General features: G+C 38.7%; 2 protein-coding genes across 13 annotated transcripts in view; one reads left to right on the forward strand and one right to left on the reverse strand.

Annotated features, from left to right (window-relative positions):
• The window catches only part of GPR180 (G protein-coupled receptor 180), a 43,190-nt gene extending 42,508 nt beyond the window's left edge, over positions 1-682 (reverse strand). For 3 of the 5 annotated variants that reach the window (XR_006271143.1, XR_006271142.1, XR_006271141.1), the window contains exon 1: positions 199-409. Coding sequence is in view for 1 of the 5 variants with exons in the window: in XM_043477588.1 (XP_043333523.1) it covers positions 199-343 (145 nt within the window). In the remaining 4 variants the exon portion in view is untranslated. Of the gene's footprint in view, positions 1-198 lie in introns of all 5 variants that reach the window. The other 2 variants (XM_043477588.1, XM_043477589.1) reach the window with 2 other exon arrangements.
• TGDS (TDP-glucose 4,6-dehydratase) lies at positions 2-22,668 on the forward strand. Of its 8 annotated transcripts, none has more exons than XM_043477592.1 (12): positions 2-74; positions 5,654-5,720; positions 6,493-6,561; positions 7,693-7,783; positions 12,001-12,143; positions 13,276-13,374; positions 14,465-14,524; positions 15,764-15,807; positions 16,409-16,574; positions 17,976-18,034; positions 18,570-18,667; positions 19,934-21,338. In XM_043477592.1, the coding sequence occupies exons 1-12, from the start codon at positions 22-24 to the stop codon at positions 20,017-20,019; spliced, it is 1,035 nt and encodes a 344-aa protein (XP_043333527.1). In that variant the 5' UTR covers positions 2-21; the 3' UTR covers positions 20,020-21,338. The 8 variants fall into 8 exon arrangements, with proteins under 8 accessions (XP_043333527.1, XP_043333531.1, XP_043333528.1 ...); XM_043477593.1 differs by lacking the exons at positions 2-74; positions 19,934-21,338 and adding exons at positions 3,381-3,603; positions 22,511-22,668; XM_043477591.1 differs by lacking the exon at positions 2-74 and adding an exon at positions 3,386-3,603.
• The last annotated feature ends 1,350 nt before the right edge of the window (positions 22,669-24,018 follow it).

Consider the following 24,018-nt stretch of genomic DNA (forward strand, 5'->3'; position numbering starts at 1 on the left):
GGTTGGCCATAAACGCATCCCATGATTCCGGGAAGCCGCGGTAGGGGAGACAACCGGCGACAGGGGAAGCGCAGGTAAGCTGGCTGAAGTCCCCAGCCTTGCTGCTACCAGCTCCAGGCTCCCCAAGAGAGGCGGGGAGGGAAGGGCCCGCGGGATGGGCCCACGCGCCTTCATCCCTCTCCCCGGCCCCGAACCTACCGTGGAACTCGAAGTGGCCGATGCTTTGGCCCTGAGCGTCTCGGGCCGTGGCGCTACTGAAGCTGCCCCGCAGCGTCTTACCCTGGCTGCCTGGTGGCCACCAGCAGCAGGTGAGGGCCACTGCCAGAAGCCGCAGCCCCCCCATCCCCGCCTCCTGCTCGGAACCCACACCCCAACCCCTAACCGCCCGCGGCCGCGGCCCCACGTCGACAGCTTGAGATAGGGGGAGGGGGATGATGGGAGCAGGACCGGCATCGCGGGCCCGCCCCCAGGAGAATAGCAGCCAATGATATGGGCCCCTCCGCCACGATCCAAGGATATTCACCAATCAGAGGCTGACATGGGCGGGACTGCAGATACAGGAGTCCCATCACTCCCCGGCGTGTTGGCTAGTTCCCGCCTTTTTTATGGAGACTCGGGAGGATGTTGCTTCTGGTTACGGAAAAATTATTGCCCTTCTCTCAGCCACGCGCGTGGTGCCACTGCGCATGCGCCTGCGCGTGGCATCGGCCCGAAAGGTTTTCCCGTGATGTGTGGGTTTCGGAAAGAAGAAAGACACAACAGCACCATTTCTGGTGACGTGAGGAAATGCTCCACCCAAGAAAGTCCTATGTGCCCAATTTGATGTCTCAAAGGCAGGAAACTGCCCCTGTCCACAGCTTAACGCCTGGCCACTCGGCACCTCCAACCGACTTTTCCCTCCTAGGTTTCCTGTCTTCTTGTGTTATGCCATTATCCCGCAGGCCAGAGAGCTGAGAATTGTAGCAACCCCTCACCCCCACCCCAACCTCCACCCCTAAGCTCCCTCCATCCAATCAGTTCAAAGAAACAGTTTATTAGCGCTTCTTCTGTTCGATTAGGTTAGGAAGTACTAGCCTCTGTACTACCCAGGCCACCACCTTACCATCATTTACTTGGCCTATGACAACTGATTTGACAACAGTCAGTTTTCTTCAAGTGGTTACACACAGTCCATCTCTACCCTAGAACCACAGAAAGCTTTGGGAAACACTGTATGACTGCGTCACTTGCCTTCAGAGGCTCTCTGCCTTAGCACACAACTCAAACTCTTCAGAATATGACTTTCAAGCCTCTCAGATTTCCACCTCTCGGTGTTTGATGTCCATCCTTATACGGAGCCACTGTCAGTTTGCCGGACACACTCCAAATGCTGCCCTCTGGGCCTATAGCATTTGCAGATCCCTCTGGCTGCAGTACTTCACATATTCTACTGTTTAACCCCCACGTTATCTCATTTTCCTACTCTATTTTCCCAAGGCACGTTAAGAAGACATTCTCAAGCCTTCAGATCTGTGTTAGATACCCCAAGAACCAGAATCTCTTACTACCCTACCTGGACACTTAACCAAACTATATTGTAAATGTCTACTGATTTATCTGAATACCTTAATATATTGTAAGCTCCAGCTGGTCAGAGACTATATCTTGAGAGTAGAAGCTCAAAATCACTTCATGAATAAATGTGTATAAATTATTTTCATTTGACAACAAGCTTTTATTACATATAAGCAAGTTCTCACAACAGACCTTGTAATTTAGAAAAGGAAACCTTGAGGGAAAACTTCATATCATGTATCCAGCATTTTCTATAACTCTGGCTGACTAGGAATAAACTGGAGATATTAGTATTATGAGGTTTTTAAAAATAACATTATTTTTAATTATAAAAGTAACTCATGCTGCTTAGAAAAAAATTTAGACAAAAAGTATGAGATAAAAATGGAAGTCCTCATTTCCTCATTTCCCTGCTCATACTGATACCAAATGTAACTCCTTGTTAATAGTTCAGGGTGGATCCTTTAAGACTTACATTTACAAATTGGTGGTGTTCGCAAACCAAGGACAGGAATAAAATTGGTCCTGAAAAAAATCTGAACATGGGCCTTGAATACTGTGAAGATTTCTTTTTTTTTCTAATCTTCATGATCATCTTCCTTTCTCTCATTGAAGACAGGCTTCTTGCTTCCTCATTTCATTTGAATTAGTATAGCTAACAAGTCACAAATTTCATAGGTCCTCAGAGTTCAATAAGAGCAACCAGACTATGCTGAAACCTTAGCCCAATTCCAAATCTCAGGAAGAGGATTCATTTAGCCTATGGTGAGTCAGATGCACATTCTATGGTCTGCCTGGTTGAGTAACTTGGGAACATGAGAAAAGGTAGGGAAGTCTGGTCAGATAAAACCATAAGTATTCCCTGCAATATATTTTGGCCTTCATTTCTCTTGGAACATCCTTTTTAAAGGCCATTATCATTCAATTGCATTAAATTAAATTTTAGAGCCCATTGCATTAAATTTTATCAGCCCATTACATTTAAAAAGTGAGACAATACTAGTAGGCATATACATTGTATCCAGATTTTCATTATTGTAAGCAACATAAAAGTGAACATATGTTTTTTTTTGCAATATCTATATTATACATCATGAAATTTGGGGATCATAGAGTGGTCTGTCAAAGCTATGGTTTTTCCATAGTCATGTATGGATGTAAGAGTTGGACTGTAAAGAAGGCTGAGCACCGAAGAACTGATGCTTTTGAACTGTGGTGTTGGAGAAGACTCTTGAGAGTCCCTTGGACTGCAAGGAGATCCAACCAGTCCACCCTAAAGGAAATCAGTCCTGAATATTCATTGGAAGGACTGATGCTGAAGCTGAAACTCCAACACTTTGGCCACCTGATGTGAAGAACTGGCTCATTGGAAAAGACCCTGATGCTGGGAAAGATTGAAGGCGGGAGGAGGAGGGGAGGACAGAGGATGAGATGGTTGGATGGCATCACCGACTGGATGGACATGAGTTTGAGTAAGCTCCGGGAGTTGATGATGGACAGGGAAGACTGGCATGATGCAGTGCAGCAGCAAAGAGTCAGACACGACTGAGCGACTCAACTGAACTGAGAGTGGTCTCTGCGTTTGAAATTTTCATATATGTTACTACTTGTTTCCCTCAAAAGGCTGTAACAAAAAGACACTTCCACGTATACTGAGTATTCCCATTCTTCTTGCGTGCGTGCTAAGTCGCTTCAGTCCTGTCCGACTCTGTGCGACCCTATGGACTGCAGACTGCCAGCTTTCTGGGTTCATATAATTCTCGGCTGTTTAGGCGCGCACACAGGAGGGCCCCGCCCAGCCCTCGGTGGGCGGGGACAAGACCGTCCTAGCTCCGGAAGCAGCAGCTATCTGCGCCTTTAACGTGTCGCGGGGAGTGGGACGTGTCGCAAAAAGTCGCGGTGGAAATTCCCTACGATCTACAGACTTGGCACTTTACGGTGCCAAGCCCTGCTGAGCTGGGAGATGTCGGCTGCGGGCCGCGCCGAGTCCTTGGGTCCTCCCGACAGCTTTGCGAAGCGGGTCCTGGTGACCGGGGGTGCTGGTTTCATGTAGGTAACGGCGCCGCTGGCCGAGTAGTGGCTCCCCAGAAACCCCAGCCTTTTCCTGCGCCTCTGCTTGCCCTTGGCAACTTGGGACCAGCTTTGGGGATCTGATTGACAGGGGGAGGGTCTTAACCCACGACCTGGATCGTTCTACCTTCTCCCCCTTTCCCGGCCGGCGAAGACGTGGCTCCTTTGAAACCACGACTTCTTTTAAAAGTCTCCCAATCAAAGCAGAAGTGCCGTGGTACTGTCCCCCTTTCTACCTGGCCCGAGATGTACCTGTCACTCTTTTGAGCACTCCCGCTTTGCAGAAAGCTTCTCATCAACTCATCCAACCCCGGTCCAGTTCCCATCCCATCCTCACCCCGTCGAAACACAGGCCTTGTACGTGTAGGCTTCATGAAATGGTTTTTGGATTATGAGAGCGGTTTCATTTATGCAGCCGACTTAAAAAAAAAAAAATCTTCTGCTGGTGTTTTGACCTATACTAGTCGTCTGAAAGCCTCTTTCCGTCTTACACCCGTATTTAATCAGCAAGTCCTCTCTCTACTTCGTAAGCAACCGCTTCTCACCTTCCTCCCCACTCGACCCCAAACCCTGTTACTGTCTGCTTTTGCCTAGACTACTACTGTAACCTCCTGATTAGCCATACCTCTTTCACCCTTGTTCCCTTAGAGCTTGTTCTAAGGCACAGAGTCTGTGTTTGTTAAGTAAACAAGTGTCTCGTTTCACTCCAAAGGTTCCTTTCGGGCTTAAAATAATATCCAGACTCTTAGCCACATCTAGAAGACTCTCAGGTGCCCAAGCTGGAACCTGATCTCCTGTCTTTCTTCCTCTTGCTTTTCTGTGCCTGCCACCCTTGCCCCCTGAAACATAGGAGGCTAGTTCCTCCTCTTTTGAGGCCTTGGTCCTTGCTTCCCCTTTGCTGATGTGCTTTGTTTGCATCACTCAGCTCAGATGTTTGCTCAGACATCACCTCCTCCTGGCCCACCCTATCTGAGTAGCCCCTCTCCCAACTAACACACTTACTACTCCCTGAAATAATATTGCATATTTGTGTTTACTTGCTTAGTGTCTGCATTCACACCCTAGCATGTAAACTGGTGAGGACAGAGACTATGGTTCCCTCAACACCTGGAGGAATGCTCCCACCCCATTAGTACATTAGATCACTTCTAATGGGACAGTGACTTGGAGGAGGGTACTAGGCAAGTTTTCTTTAGTGAAAGGGAAGCATGGGCATAGAAGAGTGGCAAAGTGCTGGCCCAGGAAAGGTACATCCTAGAAAATTCTGTGAAAGAGCTATCAGGTACAAACTCTGGATTCATAATTTGTTCCTAGGAGCCCAGCGTTTTGGTGCATGTGATAAAATCTGGTGGATTATCTCACAGAGAGATACCTCTGTCTCCACTTCAGGGTCCATCTGATACCCATGATGCCACTATGGATATTCACCTCAGGATGGTTTCAGCAGTTCTTAGCCTTGGAAACCAAGGTTTACCCTAGAACTTCTCTAGGACCTTCCTCTCTCCCCACCCCCAGGATTCTACTTTACACCACCAAATTCTTATATCAAGAAATAGGGTTTCTGTAGACATGCAGAAATTGCAATAAGGTTACAGTGAACATGGACAATTCCCATGTTCATAAGAGCTTAATTTTTACACAGTTATGCCTACAGTCTCTGCAAAAGCACATTATAGTTTAAGTCCATTTGCACTGACCATCACCTGTTGTATTTATGATATTGCTTTACTCCCATACTCAAAGCATGCATGGATAATCTTTTGGCTAATTATTTTCTTATATCCAGGACCAATAAATTCTCTCTTCACCATAGTGTAAAAGGGAATGTAAGACTTTGTATATCAATACTGTTGAGAAGATTAATGAAAAAATGTGGATGGTATATTCAGTGTCGTTATTCTTTCTGTCATCTTGCAATAATTTGTTGGCATCTTTGAATAGTTTCCTAATACTCAATAGCTTAGGGTAACATTTGAAAATTTAAGGAAAAGGTTAAATTTCTACTAACAAGATATGTTTTTTTCTATAGAGCGTCACATATGATTGTCTCTTTAGTAGAAGATTATCCAAACTATATGATCATAAATCTAGACAAGGTAAGTTTGACAAAAATGAGCTCCATATAAAAAGAAAATGAACTCTGTGTACTGAAACTTATTTATATTTTTAAAAAGTATTAGAATCCTGTCATGCTGATATTTTAGTTTTGCATTTGGTCATTTTTAGCAACTTAGGAGCCTGCCTAGTCATGTGATCATATAGGTTTTTAATCTTACATAAAGTCTTGATACTTTTAAATTTGTTATGATAGCCCATAATGTAAAGGTTTTAAGTGTGGTATTTTTACTGTAAGAAAGTCTTCACTCTAAATTCAATGTTTGGTGTAATATTTAGTGTAATCTTGTGATTGTTAACCTTTTTTGGCATTGAGATATTCTGATTATTTTATTTTATTATATGGTTTTATAACTGCCACACCCTGAAAATTGTATATTTATTTTAAAAACTAAAGCATAGTTAAATTAATTTAGTTTTGAGAGTATTTGTGTAATAATTGTAATCTCCTTGGAGATTCTGAAAGCCATGATTCATAATCATTGCATTGTTGACTTTAAGCACAAGATACAATTAGTTACCGTAATTTCATAAAGCATAATAGTAAAAAATATACAGACAAAGAAAATCTTTAAGTCAATAATTTTTGCCTGCCAACCATGGACAATAAGTTTTCCCCCGTTGATATACGCTGATTTGCTAATTATGTTATGGTTAGAAAATCTGTAGTGTTTAAAATAAATTGATATTTTATAAGAAAATCTATTTATTATCACTTTTTGTGTTGTTTTTGTCCCCCTTACTTATTTTAAGTTGGATTACTGTGCAAGCTTGAAGAATCTTGAAACCATTTCTAATAAACAAAATTATAAATTTATACAGGTATGAAAGTGTTCTTGTAATTATATAATTATTTTGTCCTGTGCCTCTTTAGTCATTCAGACATTATTATAGCTTTCTACTTTATAAACCTGTATGATATAGGCTTGGAAAGCATGCTTATTAATGACCTTTTTAATTTCAGAAGCACATGTGCTATAGAGAATATTACTGATACTTGTAGATTAGTACTGCATTATAGTTACATGTGATTTTTGGTGCCTTGGCTGATCTGAATAGCTGATTCAACTTCTATGGTATGTAATTTTTAGGTCCTCACTAGCCTTCTAAATAAGGCCTTGCTGGGATTTAAAGAGATTGATACAAAGTAGGATATTACTCAGACCAGTCAGTCATCAAAAGCCCAGCTTACAGCCCAGGGTAGTTTTTTCCCATGAAGTTGATGAATTGGCCCTGGAATGCTGATTCTTATTAGCCGCTCTTGAAGAGTCCAAAGAATAAGCCAGGTCACTAATTCAGAAAGGGAAATTTTAATGTCAAATGGAATTACCTTGTGATTTATGTTATTTTAAATAATTGTACAAACTCTCTTTTTAACAGCAGATCATAAAGATTATACTAGGCAAACATTTCATAATTTTTTTCTTCTGTGTGAAAGTGTTTCCTTCAGTTACTGAAGAATTGTTAAGAATACATATTTTTAGAACTAATATATACATATAACATTAAAAATATTTACTTAGTTGTGGTGAAATCCATAATATAGTTGTTACACTTATTTTAGATATACTTCAATAATGGTTATCTCAAACTTTAAAAAATATGTTTAAATTTTTTCCTGTTAACATAGTTACCTCAGGTTGGCAAGAATATTAAGGGAAAAAAACTAGCATGGTCTATAGTAGTAGTTGGTGCTCAAAAAAATACTGTTTTAGATACTTATTTACAAAAACATATTTTGAATTGACTATCTTGTATACTAGAATGCAGGAGAAATACCCCATTACTGTACTTCACCCCTCAATTGAATTTTCAAGATATTCTTTTCTATACCTGGGGTGGGATTAACTTTTTTCTTATCATTTTTTTTTTTTTGTTCATGAAATAAAATGGTGATTATGATTGAGAGTGCTCAATGAGACTTCGTTTTTTCATGTTTGCTTTTTTATATAGGGTGACATATGTGATTCTCACTTCGTGAAACTACTTTTTGAAACGGAGAAAATAGACATAGTACTACATTTTGCCGCACAAACACATGTAGGTAAGCATTGTTTTATGTTGCAGCTATGATAGGCAAAGTTTTTTTCCAGTGTTTAGCCAAAATCAAGGTCCAGTAATGGGGTTGAACAAATAGGTACTTAACATATGTGAAAGAACATATACCAAGTTTTATCAGAATAGCCCATGGTCACACTGTCATCAAGATACTTGGTGCTTTCCAGATTACTTGTGTTAGTGTAGAGTAAAATGTAACCTTGAACATTATCTGAAAACTGAGTTTAACCAAATCCAGAACAGTGATCCCTTCTGGGGAAATGGGCCTTCAGCTGTATTTTTATATTGTTTTTCTTAAGGTGAATGGTCGATACACAGTTAAACATTATATTATTATCTGTACTGTTTTGTGCTGAGATATCTTCTAATAATTTGTCTAGCATTTTATGTTACACAAGATAGCATATATTCAGAAAAATTTAGAAGTAAGGTTAAATGAATGATGATAATAAAACACCCAGGTAGCCATCACCTAAACAAAAGGTAGAATGTTGCTGAACCCTCTTTAGAAGTAGTAATGCTACTGCCTTAGTACTTGATTTTTAAGTTGCAGTTTCCCTTGGTGTTCTGTGCAGCTTCACTGTCTCTATTTATCTCTAAATATCTCTATTTATCTCTAAAGAGTTTAGGTTAGTTTTGTCTGTTTTTAGATTTTATAAAAAGGCACACATAAAGTAACATGTAGGTGTGTTTGGTCTTGATTTTCCATGCTGGTAGATTCATCCATGCAGTTGGGTGGAGGTATAATTTCTTCATTGTCAGTGACATACAGTATTCATCTCTTTAAGTATATAACACTTCTGTGCCTGTTTTATTCTTGTTGGACATTTGGATTATTTGCACTTGGGGGAATTTTGAACAGTACTACCATTAAAACATTCTTACACATGCATCTTGGTACACATTAATACACATTTCTCTCAGTATAGCCCTGGCATCATAAGATCTGCACACTTCAATGTAGAGATAATTTCCAATTAGTTCCCAAAGCAATCGTATGAATTTCTTCTCCTTCAGGAACGTAGGAAACCTCCTGTTATTCCAGATGTCACCAAATCTTAGTTGTTAGTTTTTTTCCATTTTTGTCAGAGTAATGTGCAGAGTGATATCTCATTATGGTTTTAATTTGTATTTCCCTGATTACTAATGAAGCTGTGTACCTTTTATAGGTTTCTTAATAATTTAAATCTCTTGTTTTGTGAAATCCTATTGAAATCTTTTGCCTATTTGTAAATTAGTTGCCTTTTTCTCACTGATTTGTAGGAGTATAGTATATACACATATACCCACACATATGTGTATAGACTGGATACTAGTCCTTTGTTGCGTGTATTACAGATATCTTTTTCTCCCACTCTGGCTTATCTTTTCATGTTTTTGCTAGTGTGTTTTGATGAGCAGATATTCTTACATAAATTATGAATTAATTTATGTATCTTTTGTTATTGTTAATGTTTTGGGGGTCTTAAGAAATTCTCTTTCACCCCAAGGTCTTGAAGATATTCTCCTATATTATTTTTGAAAAGGTTTGCAGTTTCACCTTTCACATTTCGATTTGTAATCCATTTGAAATAGATTTTTACATGCAGTATAAGATGAGAATCCAGTTTTATTTTTGAATACTAATTGGACCTCTTCTGCTCATGGGAAAGCTCACCAGTTTTCACTGCCCTGTCATATATCAAGTATCTTTATGCAAGGAACTGTTTCTCAACTCCCCATTTGTCTATTTGTCTGTGCCTGTGTTGATTACACAATATATTGACTAATCTTTCATATCTATTAGAACAAATCCTTTTACTTGATTAATGACAAAGCAGTTTTCCTTCCAGCAGTTTATGAGATGCTTACCAGTACTTCCTGTTGTCAGCCTTTGGTGACTTTATTATATTTTTCCCTGATTACTAATGAGGTTAAAACCTTTGCATTTGTTTATTGGAGTATTCTCCTCGCTTTCCTATTCCTATAGTCTTTAGAAAGTTTCTGTGTAAGTAAGTCTCTATACCATTTTCTAAAGGATTGTCAGTTTTTTTCATTACAGATTTTTATTAGTCATTTATTTATTTCTTTACTTTTGACCTCGCCACATGGCTTATGGGATCTTAGTTCCCTGACCAGGTATCGAATCCTGGGGCCACAGCAGTGAAAGCGCCTAGTGCCAACCACTGTGCCACCAGGGAATTCCTCTATAAGTCCCTTACTTACTCTGAATTCAAGCCTTTTGCCACTATTGTTTTTCAATCTGTGATTGGCCTTTTCACTTTCTTAAAGGTATCTTTTGACCAGTTGAAATTCTTTACTTCAGTGTAGTCTAGTTTGTCTACCTTTTAATATAGGGTTAGTTCTCTTTGTAATCTATGTAAGAATTCTTTTCATACCTCCAAGGGCATGGAGATATTCTCTTATATTCTTTTCATAAAAGTTATTGTTTTGCCTTCTACATTCAGATTTTTTCCCCCCATGTCAATGTCAGTTTGGCCCAACACAGTTTATTGAAAAGACTCAGCCTCTTCCCATTGCCCCTTTATTGGAAATCAAGTACCTATATACGCACGGTTCTGTTTCTGTGCTCCTGTTCTGTTTCACTGGTCTTTGTCTATCCTTATGCCATTATCACACTCTAATTATTATAACTTTATAATAATTCTTGATACCAGCAAAGCAAACCCTCCTACCTTTTAGTTCCAAAACTTTTAAAATTAAGAGCACTTAAAATTTTAGCAGAGAAGGAAATGGCAACCCACTCCAGTGTTCCTCCCTGGAGAATCCCAGGGATGGGGGAGCCTGGTGGGCTGCCGTCTCTGGGGTCGCACAGAGTTGGACACAACTGAAGTGACTTAGCAGTAGCAAAATTTTAGCTGTATCATTTCTTTTTAGAATTTAAAAAAAAAAGTGTTTCCTGCAAATATAGCACTGATAGTTTTCTAGGTTCTAAGAATGTACATGTAGTATGTAATTTGAGCTTGAAGAAATCATAAATAGCATTGCACCTTTATGTTAGATAACACTGTTGCAGTTGTGGTAAATGAAAAAAGGTGAATATAGCTCTTCTTTGAGACCCCATGGACTATAAGCCGCCGGGCTTCCCTGTCCATGGGATTCTCCAGGCAAGGATACTGGAGTGGGTTGCCATGCCCTCCTCCAGGGGATTTTCCCAACCCAGGGATTAAACCCAAGTCTCCCGCATTGCAGGTGGATTCTTTACCATCCGAGCCACCAGGGAAGCCCAAGCCTGAGTCTCAGTTCAGTTCAGTTCAGTCGCTCAGTCGTGTCCGACTCTTTGCGACCCCATGAACCGCAGCATGCCAGGCCCCCCTGTCCATCACCAACTCCGGGAGTCCACCCAAACCCATGTGCATTGAGTTGGTGATGCCATCCAACCATCTCATCTTCTGTTGTCCCCTTCTCCTCCTGCCCCCAATCTTTCCCAGCATCAGGGTCTTTTCAAATGAGTCAGCGGTTTGCATCAGGTGGCCAAAGTATTGGAGTTTCAGCTTCAACATCAGTCCTTCTAATGAACACCCAGGACTGATCTTTAGGATGGACTGGTTGGATCTCCTTGTAGTCCAAGGGACTCTCAAGAGTCTTCTCCAACACCATAGTTCAAAAGCATCAATTCTTCGGCGCTCAGCTTTCTTTATAGTCCAACTCTCACATCCATACATGACTACTGGAAGAACCATAGCCTTGACTAGACGGACCTTTGTTCGCAAAGTAATGTCTCTGCTTCTTAATATGCTGTCTAGGTTGGTCATAACTTTCCTTCCAAGGAGCAAACGTCTTTTAATTTCATGGCTGCAATCACCATCTGCGGTGATTTTGGAGCCCCCCAAAATAAAGTCAGCCACTGTTTCCCCATCTATTTGCCATGAAGTGATGGGACCAGATGCCATGATCTTAGTTTTCTGAATGTTAAGCTTTAAGCCAACTTTTTCACTCTCCTCTTTCACTTTCATCAAGAGACTCTTTAGTTCTTCTTCACTTTCTGCCATAAGGGTCATGTCATCTGCATATCTGAGCTTATTGACATTTCTCCCGGCAATCTTGATTCCAGCTTGTGCTTCATCCAGCCCAGTATTTCTCATGATGTACTCTGCATATAAGTTAAATAAGCAGGGTGACAATATACAGCCTGAGTCTACTGGTTGCTGTTTCCTTTGTCCCTTGAAAGGAACTGTTCTGAATGTTTCTTCTTTTTTTTAGATCTTTCATTCGTCCGTGCCTTTGAGTTTACCTACGTTAATGTTTACGGTACTCACGTGTTGGTAAGTGCTGCTCATGAAGCCAGAGTGGAGAAATTTATTTACGTCAGCACAGATGAGGTCTATGGAGGCAGTCTTGATAAGGTGAGCTTAGAAAATGTCTGTTTCAGCTACTTACCCTGTACCACCATACAAACAAACCTGTCTGATGAAAATACTCTGGACTTTTTTTTAATCCTCTGATTTTACACACTTGTGGGACTCTTCAGACTGTTATTCCATTGTGTCTTCTATTTAAATCAAATAATGCCACCCCACACAGGGAACAACAGCCTAGTCTGGTACAGATTTTATATAATTTGACTGACAGTATTTTGAAAGTGAGCTCTTACTGACCACCCAGTCTTACATCATGAATGTCATTCCCATGGCCCAGTGCATGTGTTAGGCCTGCAGCGTAAGGCCTGTCTCCCTTATCTTCTGCTCAGAAAAGTACATTGCACTGTCAAGGAGTTAGTGTGAAATTGTTATAGAAGCTGGAATCTGTTCTACATTGTTAATCATTTGTAAATATTATACTTTTACACAAAAAGTGGCTCCGTTGTTCACTCTATTTTTCATAGTGGCTACAGTGACCTCATTTTATTTTTAAAATATATTTATTTACCAAAACACATATACAGTGGGGAAAAAAAAAGTAGCTTGAAAAGACTTATAGTAAGAAAAAGCAGACCTGACCATTTCTCTTTCATGCCCCATCCCACTTCTGAGAATCAACCATTTGCAAAATCTTTCTGCAATTTTTATCAAGCAAGCCTCTTCCTTCTTATACTCTCGTTGACCTACATCAGATCTGACACAGTAGCCAGGATGTTTTTTAAAACCTAAGTCAGATCTTGATGTTATTCTGATCAAAAACCTGTCAGTGTTTTGACAGAGGCCTTCAGTGTTCCACATGCTCTGGCCTCTAGCTTTCCAACCTCATCTCACATCTCTCTTCCCTCACACCAGCCTCCTTGTAGTTCCACTGGACGCAGTTCTGTCTCAGGGACTTTGTACTTGCTGTCCTGCCTGCCTTGTAGGGTTGTTGTGAACTATAAAGAAGTTAGTACATGTAAAGAAAGTGCTTAGAAAAGTGCCAGGCACATAGCTGTGTTTCAGTAAATGTCTTTTAAATGTAAGTGGGTTAACATTTCAAGTTTGTAATATATTCTCTGATTTTTCAACTTGGGAAGTATACATAATACTTAATTTTTTAATATATCTTTAAAATTAGGAATTTGATGAATCTTCACCCAAACAACCTACAAATCCTTATGCATCGTCTAAAGCAGCTGCTGAGTGTTTCGTACAGTCTTATTGGGAACAGTATAAGGTAAGAATTGGCTTCAGAAACTGGAATCATTTTTTTTTGGGACTTAGGTATTAAAACTCCAGGTTATCATTAGGCAGCATTTCATTTTTAGAGTAGAAGACATAGACTGAGAAAAGTTATATATTAAGAAATCTTAAAAACTAATTTTCAACATTTTGTGGACAAAGCATTGACCTTTCTTCTTATCCAGTCTACCATTTAAAGGAACAATTTCTGGGGATTTCCCTGGCAGTCCAGTGGTTAGGACTTGGCGCTTGCACTGCCATGGGCCTCGGTTCAGTCCCTGGTCTGGGAACCAAGATCCTGCAAGCCACACAGTGTGGCCAAAACAGTAAATAGAAAAACAAAGGAGCGATTTGTATATATGTTGTTTCTACTTCGCTAATAGGTAGAGTGTGACAGCTAGAGTGAAAAGCCCTGTTGGAAAATCCTGATTCCAAGGAGTCCTCAGAGTGAAGGGAGACAGAGGTAGAGGAGATTCCCTTACCTGCCACTGCTCCTCTCGGCCCCTCGTGGACGGAGCTGGGTTTGTCCCCGTGGCTGTCAGTGTCCCTGCGGGAGCCTTGCCCACTGTGAATCATCAGCTTGAATCCCTGCACTTCACTTCCCACTGATCTTCCAGTTATTCGGGACTGGGTCAGAAAGGAGAAGCAAGGAATTACTTCAGGTTCTCTAGCCTCTTATGTTCCAGTAGCATTGGTCTTGTAGCTCTTTTCATTTGTAAGGGTTGTTCCAGTAGAGAAAGCCAACTTGGAAGTTTAACAGCTCAGATGGTCTTTGAAATAATCAGTTGGAAATGTCCTTAGTTTCCTGAAATCAGACCTATAGACCTGCCTCCATCTATTTTCATCCTTCCCTTGTCCCAGTAAAGAGACTCTTTTTCTTCTTTATTTTGGAACCTCTGTCTTTTTCTGAATCTCATCCTCTCCTGTCTTTTCAGGAACCTTACATTAGAAAAAAAATCCCTTCGCTTCTGTCCTAAAGGTGTGTGGAATTATTTAGCCAAAAGTGCCCATATTTTAAAACTGCTTATCTTTAGATAATCAATTATTGGACCTTTCCATGACCTTAATGTCTAATACTCTTTAAGTTTCCAGTTGTCATCACACGAAGCAGTAATGTTTATGGACCACATCAATATCCAGAAAAGGTACATTTTACTTTTGAATTCACGTTGTGTTTTAGTGACTGTAACTCCTCATGATTTAAAATAATCTCACTTCAGTTATTTGTACAAAATGATTTCTGTTGTAATTAACCATAATTATAAATGCTATATAGGCCACATGCCAATCTCGATAGGTTTGGAGTGTGACAACTTGATTTCAGTCTCAGCTTGATACTTACAAGCTGGCATGGTCTTAGTTAAGCCCTTTGAGCATCATCTTTAACTTGATGGGTAATGATAATATTTAGGAAGAATTTTGAAAGATCCAGTGAGATGATGTATGTGAAGATGCCTTGTACGTTGCAGGATTCTAAAGTACTATAGAATACTCCCATCATTAATATCTTGCCAGTGAAGACTCCTTCCTAGTTTGCAGTCAGGCCATATGTCAGGCTGAACAGAAAGGTAGACACTAGTTTGAGAGTGATGCAGGAAGCTTGTACATAAATTTATCTTACAATCTGCTGATTAACTGTTCCCCAACTCCTCTGTATTATGCAGGCCTGAGTGTCTTCCAAAAAGTAGTTTAGCAAATAAGATGTGTGGTTAAAAGGCTGAAAATGAGTATATGGTTGATTCTGTACCATAAAGCCCAATGTTAAGTAACTACTAGTCTCACTGCTAAACTCTCGAGCTGGGTTTTCTTACTTCTTAGCTATTGCATTGATCTGTCTGCCCAAAGAAAAGGACCATGTCGTGATCTGCTGATATTAATATATACTTGGCTTAATTTTTAGAATATTCTTAACATGTTTATTATAAATTCAATAATTTCTTGTCTCACCATGTTTAACATAAATGTTCTTTGAATACAGTGGCACTGGAATTGCTTTTTGTTAATTTCACAATAACTTATTGAGTAGATAGTGTATTTAAAGTAAGAAGTAAGCTATGATTCATGCCTATAGAAAACCAACACAAACGTGAGCTTACCGTGAGAATAAACTGTTCACGAAGACTTTACCTGAGCGCTTTCTCACTACTTATATCATCTTATCTTCGTTTTAATCTAGTGGTAACTGGTTTTATGAAATAGGAAATGATCTTAGAGTTCTTTTACTTATCAGAATTACAACAGGTATTTTGTGAACTGATAAGAATTAAAATTTACCCTTAAGTGTGTTTCTTAACAATAATAACATTTTAATGTTATGGTGAGTTCAAGTTTATAGTTATGAATGAATTTCCAAAGTCTGAAATGATATTTGAATATTCTTTTAGGTTATTCCAAAATTTATATCTTTACTACAACACAACAGGAAATGGTATGTTATTTACCTTTATATGCATGTTCTTCTGGTATGTTAGAGTATTTAGTGTCAGTCTTTCTTGAAAATCATAAAGCGTTAGAGTTGGAGGCCTTAGAGTTTAGTGTCACAGCAAATTTAAGAATGCCTTCTACAATTAGTAGTAATAGTTTTTAAAATAATTATAATGGTTAATTCATCTTTATAATTTGATTATGGATAATTTTAATTCTTAAATAATCTACCTTAAAACTTTGAGTTATGGCATTACAGTTTGTCATCTATCTTTATGTAATTTTATTTTTGCAAAAGATTTATTTAATTCCTAGAACTATAGATAGTCTTCAAAGTGAACTTAAGGTATAGAATTGATGAATAACTATTTCTGCAGGGGTCACTTAGGTGTTTGCCACTTTCCTAATGAGTACTCACAGATGGTTTAGAGATGTGTTAGGAATTATGGATAAAATTTAGAAGTCATGAGAATTTGTATTTTCAGTAAGAGAGATCTAGGATCTTTATGGGAATTGGTTTCTCTGAAATTGTACTGTCATTGCGTTACCCAGATTTGGGAGAGCTTACTTTTTTACACTTTATGATTCTCTTTTCATCTTTTTAGCTGCATTCATGGGTCAGGGCTTCAAACAAGAAATTTCCTTTATGCAACTGATGTAGTAGAAGCATTTCTCACTGTCCTCAAAAAGGGAAAACCAGGTGAAATTTATAACATTGGAACCAATTTTGAGATGTCAGTTCTCCAGCTTGCCAAGGAACTAATACAGCTGGTATGTATATATTATAAAAGGATAATATTTTCAAAATAGTCACTGAATTAGTGATAGTAATCACAAATTTTGTCAAAATCAGCAATTTACCATTTACTCACTGGAAAAGTGAACAGGTAAGAGAAAGAACTTCATAATTATGTGCTGAGATGTGTCATTTTTGGAAAGTGTATCACTCATTCAATCACAGCTTTTCAGGAAAAAAATGCCACTATATTAAATGTACATACTCATTATAAGACATAATCAATTTCAAGAAATGAAATGTTAAATTGTGTGCCCTAGAATCAAGAAACAATGATATATAAATAATAGTTCTGTGTGTATTAGTGAGCATCAATTATAAATCTCAGCATGCAGTAGAAAGAGCGACTGAGCAAATGGAAAAGCATGTTTTCCTTTGCACTACTCACTTAACATTTCTATACTCCAAATGTGTGGGTTTTCTACACCCAGCAATTCTCAGACACCAGCTTAGTAGGGTCCTACAGTTTAACTCAGTTCTGACATTATCTACCTGGAGATGGTGTCAGATCCCATAGGTTAAGGGTTCAGTCCCACAAGACTGCCCTCACTTAACACGTCAGTCCTGAGACCTGACTGTCACCTGTGCTTCCGATCAGCCAGGTTTAAGTCTGAGATAATCTGCTAGAGGTAGTCACAGAACTCAGGAAAAGAGTTTGCCCACTGGATTGCCGGTTTATTACAGAGGATGGAGGAGATCCTTAGGGCACACGATACGAGGGAAAGGAGATGGAGCTTCCTGCCCTCTCTGTGTGTGCCACCCTCCCAGCACCTGGACCTTCTCCTTGTGGGGTCTCTATGGAGGCTTCATTAAGTAGGCATGATGGGTTAGATCATGGCCACTGATGATTAGTTCAACTTCTAGCCTCCTCCCCCTCCCCGGAGGTGGGGGCAGGAAGGCTGAGTTCCATCCTCTAATTGCTTGGTTGGTTCCCTTGGCACCAGTCTTCATCCTTAGGGGCTTTCCAAAAATCACTCATTAACATAAACGCTGATGTAGTTGAAAGGGACTTGTTATAAATAGCCAACAACACCTTTATCTCTCATCACTTAGGAATTTTTAGGAGCTCTGTGCCAGGAACAGGGATGAACATCAAATAGACATTTCTGATTTTAAATCATAATATCACACTCAGTAATAATCCAAAGCCAAAAAATTCATTTTTTTCCTATAGTTTTTATAATGTGTAATCTTTCTGAGCTCCAGCTAGAATTTAGATTATAAAGTGTAGAAAGTGTTAATAAAATGTTATTCACCTTAGCTGTCTTCCCATTTGGAGGAGGCTGTTTTTCTTGTTGTTTGAAACAGTTGAATACCATTTTTATTCACTGATCTCATTTTATAATTTGACTTAAATGTCTTCTCCTTTTTGACAGATCAAAGAGACCAATTCAGAGTCTGAAATGGAAAACTGGGTTGATTATGTTGATGATAGGTGAGTAACAAGTTAAAGAATTGGAGAAAAGTTTTGAAATCTTAGGTGCTTTTAAGATTGTAAATGTATGGCCTTACCCAGAAAAGTTTCTCTCTTCGGTTTTCTGCTAAAATATTTTTTCCTAATTATAAATGTCATAAGAATACATGTGTGACTTAAAGTTTATTGACCCTTTCCAAGTCTGAGATTTCCTTGAGTGTGACATAGGGATAGTAACATCTTGCTATGGAAGTATTTTAAAATATAATTTCTAATGTCTATAAACTACCAGACCCAGGACATGTAAGATAAAGAGTCCTAACAAGTTTATATGTGGTTGAAATAAGTAAAGGATAAGCCACAGAGGGTTAGGCATCTGAATTATAGATGGTTTTTAACATATACTTTATTTTATAAATTTTCTATAATGGAGTCGTCAGGGGAAAATTTTTGAGAAAAAAATTTGAATTATGGACTCATTATTTCTCTTAAGTATTTATTTAAATTTGTAAATATATATCCACAATATCATTTTAAATCTGTTTTGTTTTCTAAGACCTACCAATGACATGAGATATCCAATGAAGTCAGAAAAAATACATGGCTTAGGATGGAGACCTAAAGTACCTTGGAAAGAAGGAATAAAAAAAACAAGTATGTTATGAATTGATCCCTTGAGGGTAGGGGGAGATTCAGTAAAATTTTAAGGCACAATAATTTGTTTTTTAGGAGACTACAAATTCGGCAGAATGCTATGGTAAATCAATTTCACTTTTCAAATTTTTACATTTAATTTATTTCTAATATTAGTAATTAAGTGTCTTGAACTTCATAGACTAACTTCTGATCAGGCTTCTTCTTATTAGTATTTGTCAGATACCTATTTCATTGATTCTCAGATACACATTTTTCACTTTTTTCACCTCCTTCAGAGGTATGTGTTTTATAGTCACTAGTGTCTGATAATTCTTGTTTCAACTTTTTTTCTTTCTTACTAATCTGTAAAGTAATGGTTCATCTTAAGATCAGACATCTGAGATTTGGTAAAATAGAGACAGTTGCAGTTTTTGAGTCTCTTGAATCTTTTTATACTGAAACAAACAGGAAACAAATTTAATATGTGCAGCAGAAATATATTTTAAAAAGTCTATATAAAATCTGTGTATAAATATGTATAACTGTTAAATTCTGTTTAGAAATATACTCATGAGAAAAGATAGCCAAGTGTAGGAAAAAAGTCTTTGTTCAGAACTGGACATACAAAATACTTATATTGAGTTCTAAAAAGCAAATTCAAAGATAATTTATCATTTTTTCAACTAAAAAACTTTGTTAATAGGACAGCAGCATAAAGTAATTTTACATATTAACAGAAGGAAGTTCACATCTCACTATGCCTATCATGCAATATTGTGACATTTACATGAACAAAATACTACACTTTTTTTCTATGACTTTAAAACCAGCATAAGTGACTTAGCTACCTTTTCCCCTGAATTGTCTAAAATCAGAATGTTTTAACACTTATACCAGCAAATTCAGTATTGAAGGACTTTTGAAGTTAAAGAGAAAAAGAAATGTTGATTCTTTTTTTTCTTTTATTTGAACTTTTTATTTTGTATGGTATAGCCAATTAACCATGTTGTGAAAGTTTCAGGTAAACAGTGAAGGGACTCAACCATACATATTCATGTATCCATTCTCCCCCCAAAATTGTTGATTCTTAAATCTAAGTTTTCAGGTGATGAAACATCTCCTGATTAACATCATTGGTTCAAAATCAAATTGTTTTCATCTTTAGGCAATCTTTGCCTACACATTAGCTGATGAGCAAGACTTTTCTTATTTAGTAGGAACTCAGTAAATAGTTGGTTAACTGATGTTGAGTTTTTAAAATTTTTTTGTCTTTTGTCTTATCAGTTGAGTGGTACAGAGAGAATTTTCACAACTGGAAGAATGCAGAAAAAGCATTAGAACCCTTTCCGGTACAACCACCATTTGTATAGCCGGGACAGTTTTCAGAGAAAGAAGAAAATTATCCTACCTACCTCGACAAGCGATATGAAATCAAGTGACCAAATGAAGCATCTTCTTTTTCATTTGGAATTAGATTATGACTTTGTGTATAAAAATCAAATGTAAAATGCCTCAATCTATAGAAGAGGTTCAGTATCAGCATAGGATTTAAATAATTGTAATTCTCTCAGAAACATTTTATCCTGAAAATTAGGAACCAGTATGCATAGAAAGACTTCTTGGTAGATGTGGTTTGGGAAGGATGACTCTCCTGTTTCTGAGAACAAGGACAGGTAATAGCTCTGGGCAGATGACAGCCTTTGCTGACATTGAACTCTACAGCTTTTCCCACTGCCTAGAAAGTCTCTGAAGTCTTTTAGGCAATGTAGGATGAGCCTTATGCCCTAATTTATGTTTTTAAGGTCAGATGTCATGCTACAGTTGCTTTAAAAATGGAACAAATGGAAGCATATCTAGCACTTTTTAACTTTTGATAATTTTTATAAAATTAAGTTATAAAAGAGGTAGTTTTTATATTTTCAAAATCGATCATGGAACTATATAAGTCATCTTGTATCAGAGAAATTTTATCATGTATTTACTGTTTAAAATGGTTTTATTTATAAAATTATCAGTATTTTCATGTGTTTAATGTATCATGTGGCTTTTTAAAAAGTATGTCTTTGTTTTGTACAAAATTTTTTAAATTACTTGATTATCATGTATTTTTAATTCCTCTCTCCCCTAAAGTCTTTAAGATGATTTGAAAAAGTAACTGATTGGATATCACACCAAGTAAAGGAAAAGAGTCGAAGGCTACACCCAACTTTCTGGCTTCAGTGTATGAGTGGTAGTTTGTTTCCTCTGTGGAGTAGAAAGTGAGGTTATTAACTCAGAAGTGGTTGAGGATGGGTGATAGATTGGAGAATGTGAAGCTTGGGAAAAGAGTAGGAAGCAAATCCAAAATTAGTAAGGGGACTTGCCAAACAAGAATGAAACATAAACTGAAGTTAAAACACTGTCATTTCAGAATTCTGAAAGCTGTAAGAATAGACCGAGCCAGAGTTGGGCGTAGTATGAGGCGCAAGGACTAGAGAGTTGAGTGAGAACAACTGACATGATGGTCCTCTGGTCCTAGTTGTATAGGGAAGGAGTGCTTCTTGGAGCTCTGGAGAAAATGGAGTTGGGGTAAGAGCTCAGGGAAGCGGCTGTAGGAAGTTACAGGCAGAAAATGGAACAAACAGAGCAAATTGTCTTCAGTGGCATTTGGTCATTAAGGGTAGATGACAAAATAAAAACACTCACTCCGTGTCCTTTGTTCTGCATCATTTGTTCTTGCATGTATGTTTATGATCTTTTCATTCAGTGAAAATACCCCGTATGATGATATGATGTCCATATGTCAATTTATATCTATCCAAGGGCTTCTCTCGTAGCTCAGTTGGTAAAGAATCTGCCTGCAGTGCAGGAGACCTGGGTTCAATCCCTGGGTTGGAAAGATCCCCTGGAGAAGGGAAAGTCCAGTATTCTGGCTGGGAGAATTACATGGACTGTTTAGTCCCTGCGGTCACAAAGAGTTGGACTCGACAGATCGACTTTCACTTTTAAAGCCAGGGAATGTATAAGAGCCAGAGTGAACCTTAAGATAAACTGTGTACTTAGGGTGATTATTACATTTCAGTTTGGATTCATCCTTGGTTAAAAAAAAATAGACGCACCATTCTGATGAATCATGTTGATAATAAAGGAGCTATACATATGTAGGGTCAGGGAGTATATGAGACACCTTTGTTCCTCCCTTTCAGTTTTGTGGTAAACCAGAAACTGCTCTAAAAAAATCATCTTTAAAAAAAAAAAACAACTTCAGGACTTCTCTTGTGGTCCAATGGTTACGAATCTACCTGTCAATGCAGGAGGCATGGGTTCAATCCCTGATCGGGGATGATCCCACATGCCACGGGGCAACTAAGCACGTACACAACTACTGAAGCCCCCATGCCCTAGAGCTTGTGCTCTGCAACGAGAGAAGCCACCACAGTAGAAGCCTGTGCACTGCAGGGAAGACCCAGCAGCAACCTAAATACGTAAAATATTTAAAAACAAACAAAAAGAACAACTTTAGAAAAGAAGCAACGCTGAAAACTTTTTGTCTCCAAGAGCCTTTAAAAACTGCCTCCCTTTTCTCCCTGCTGTGTATTCAACTTACTGCTGACTTTCATTCTGCCTCCATGGCAGGAATTCTCCTTTGGGTCATCAGCCTCAAAAACCTTCCTAAAAGGGGCTTCCCTGGTGGTCAATTGGTTAAGACTGCACTTCCAATAATGAAGGGGGCACAGGTTCAATCCCTGGGTGGGGAACTAAAGTCCCAGATGCCATGTAATATAGCCAGTAAACTGAGAAATACTTAAAAAAAAACCCGGGAAATACCATCTACTCTCATTGCTTTAATTACTATCTTTTTTGTTTTTTTTCCAATTTCAGTTCCTTATCTCTACCCAAGATCTCTTCTCAGCTTCTGATCTCCAGTCACCTAGAGCCAGACATCCTGGAATGTGAAGCCAAGTGGGCCTTAGGAAGCATCACTATGAACAAAGCTAGTGGAGGTGATGGAATTCCAGTTGAGCTATTTCAAATCGTAAAAGATGATGTTGTGAAAGTGCTGCACTCAATATGCCAGCAAATTTGGAAAACTCAGCAGTGGCCACGGTACTGGAAAAGGTCAGTTTTCATTCCAATCCCAAAGAAAGGCAATGCCAAAGAATGCTCAAACTACCACACAATTGCACTCATCTCACACACTAGTAAAGTAATGCTCAAAATTCTCCAAGCCAGGCTTCAACAGTACATGAACCATGAACTTCCAGATGTTCAAGTTGGTTTTAGAAAAGACAGAGGAACCAGAGACCAAATTGCCAACATCCGCTGGATCATTGAAAAAGCAAGAGAGTACCAGAAAAACATCTATTTCTGCTTTATTGACTATGCCAAAGCCTTTGACTGTGTGGATCACAATAAACTCAGGAAAAGGAAGCCTGGCATGCTGCAGTCCATGAGGTCACAAAGAGTTGGACATGACTGAGTGACTGAACTGAACTGATCTCCGGTTTGAAATAAATTTGATTAAGGGCTCAAAAACTTAAACATAGAATTACTATATGATCCAGCAATTTCACTCCTAGGTATATAGCCCAAAGAATTGAAAACAGGATCTCAAACAGGTTCTAATGAACATTCCAGTAGCTGGAACCTATCCAAATGTACATCTACAAATGAATGAAAAGATGTGGTCAATACAAACAATGGAATGGTATGATTCCACTTAATTGAAGTACTTAAAGTAGGCAAATTCATAGACACAGAAAGTACAGCAGAGACTGAGCAGAGGCTGAGAGAAGAGGGGAGTTATTGCTTAATGGGTACAGAGTTACTATTTGGTATGATGAAAAAGTTCTGAATATGGATGATGGTTGCATCCTGAATGTACTTAATGCCTCTGAATTGTACACTTAACAATACTTAACATAGTACATTTTTTGCTATGTAAATTTTAGCACCATAATAAAAATCTTTTTAATATGTACCCAGACCAACAGCATTTTTATCTGTTGTTAGACCTGCAAATTCCTGGGCTCCATCGCAGACTTACAGAATCTGAAACTTTGGGGATGGGGCCCAGTGATTCTGATCACTAATGTTTCAGAACCTCTGCTCTATGATGTGAGACGGGGGGAGGAGGCCAGAGAGCAACGTAACTGGGCCGTGGAGGGGCTTGTCTGCTATGAAAAAAGTGCTTTTACCTCATTCTTCCGGGTTTCCCCGGTGGCTCAGCAGTGAAGGATCTGCCTGCAATGCAGCAGACCTCTCAGGAGACGGAGGTTTGATCCCTGGAAAGGAAGATTCCCTGGAAAAGGAAATGGCAACTCATTCCAGTATTCTTGCCTGGACAATTCCATGGACAGAGGAGCTCCGTGGGCTACATTCTATGGGAT

The sequence above is a fragment of the Cervus canadensis genome, chromosome 9 (genome assembly GCF_019320065.1).
Source record: "Cervus canadensis isolate Bull #8, Minnesota chromosome 9, ASM1932006v1, whole genome shotgun sequence".
Taxonomy (NCBI): domain Eukaryota; kingdom Metazoa; phylum Chordata; class Mammalia; order Artiodactyla; family Cervidae; genus Cervus; species Cervus canadensis.

Bases quoted from the DNA above. Each gene is read 5' to 3' on its own strand.
- TGDS (XM_043477591.1), top strand. From the start codon at position 3,518: ATGTCGGCTGCGGGCCGCGCCGAGTCCTTGGGTCCTCCCGACAGCTTT. The intron at 13,375-14,464 runs GTAAGAATTGGC...ATACTCTTTAAG, and splicing joins CTTATTGGGAACAGTATAAG to TTTCCAGTTGTCATCACACG. The intron at 18,668-19,933 runs GTATGTTATGAA...TTGTCTTATCAG, and splicing joins AGAAGGAATAAAAAAAACAA to TTGAGTGGTACAGAGAGAAT.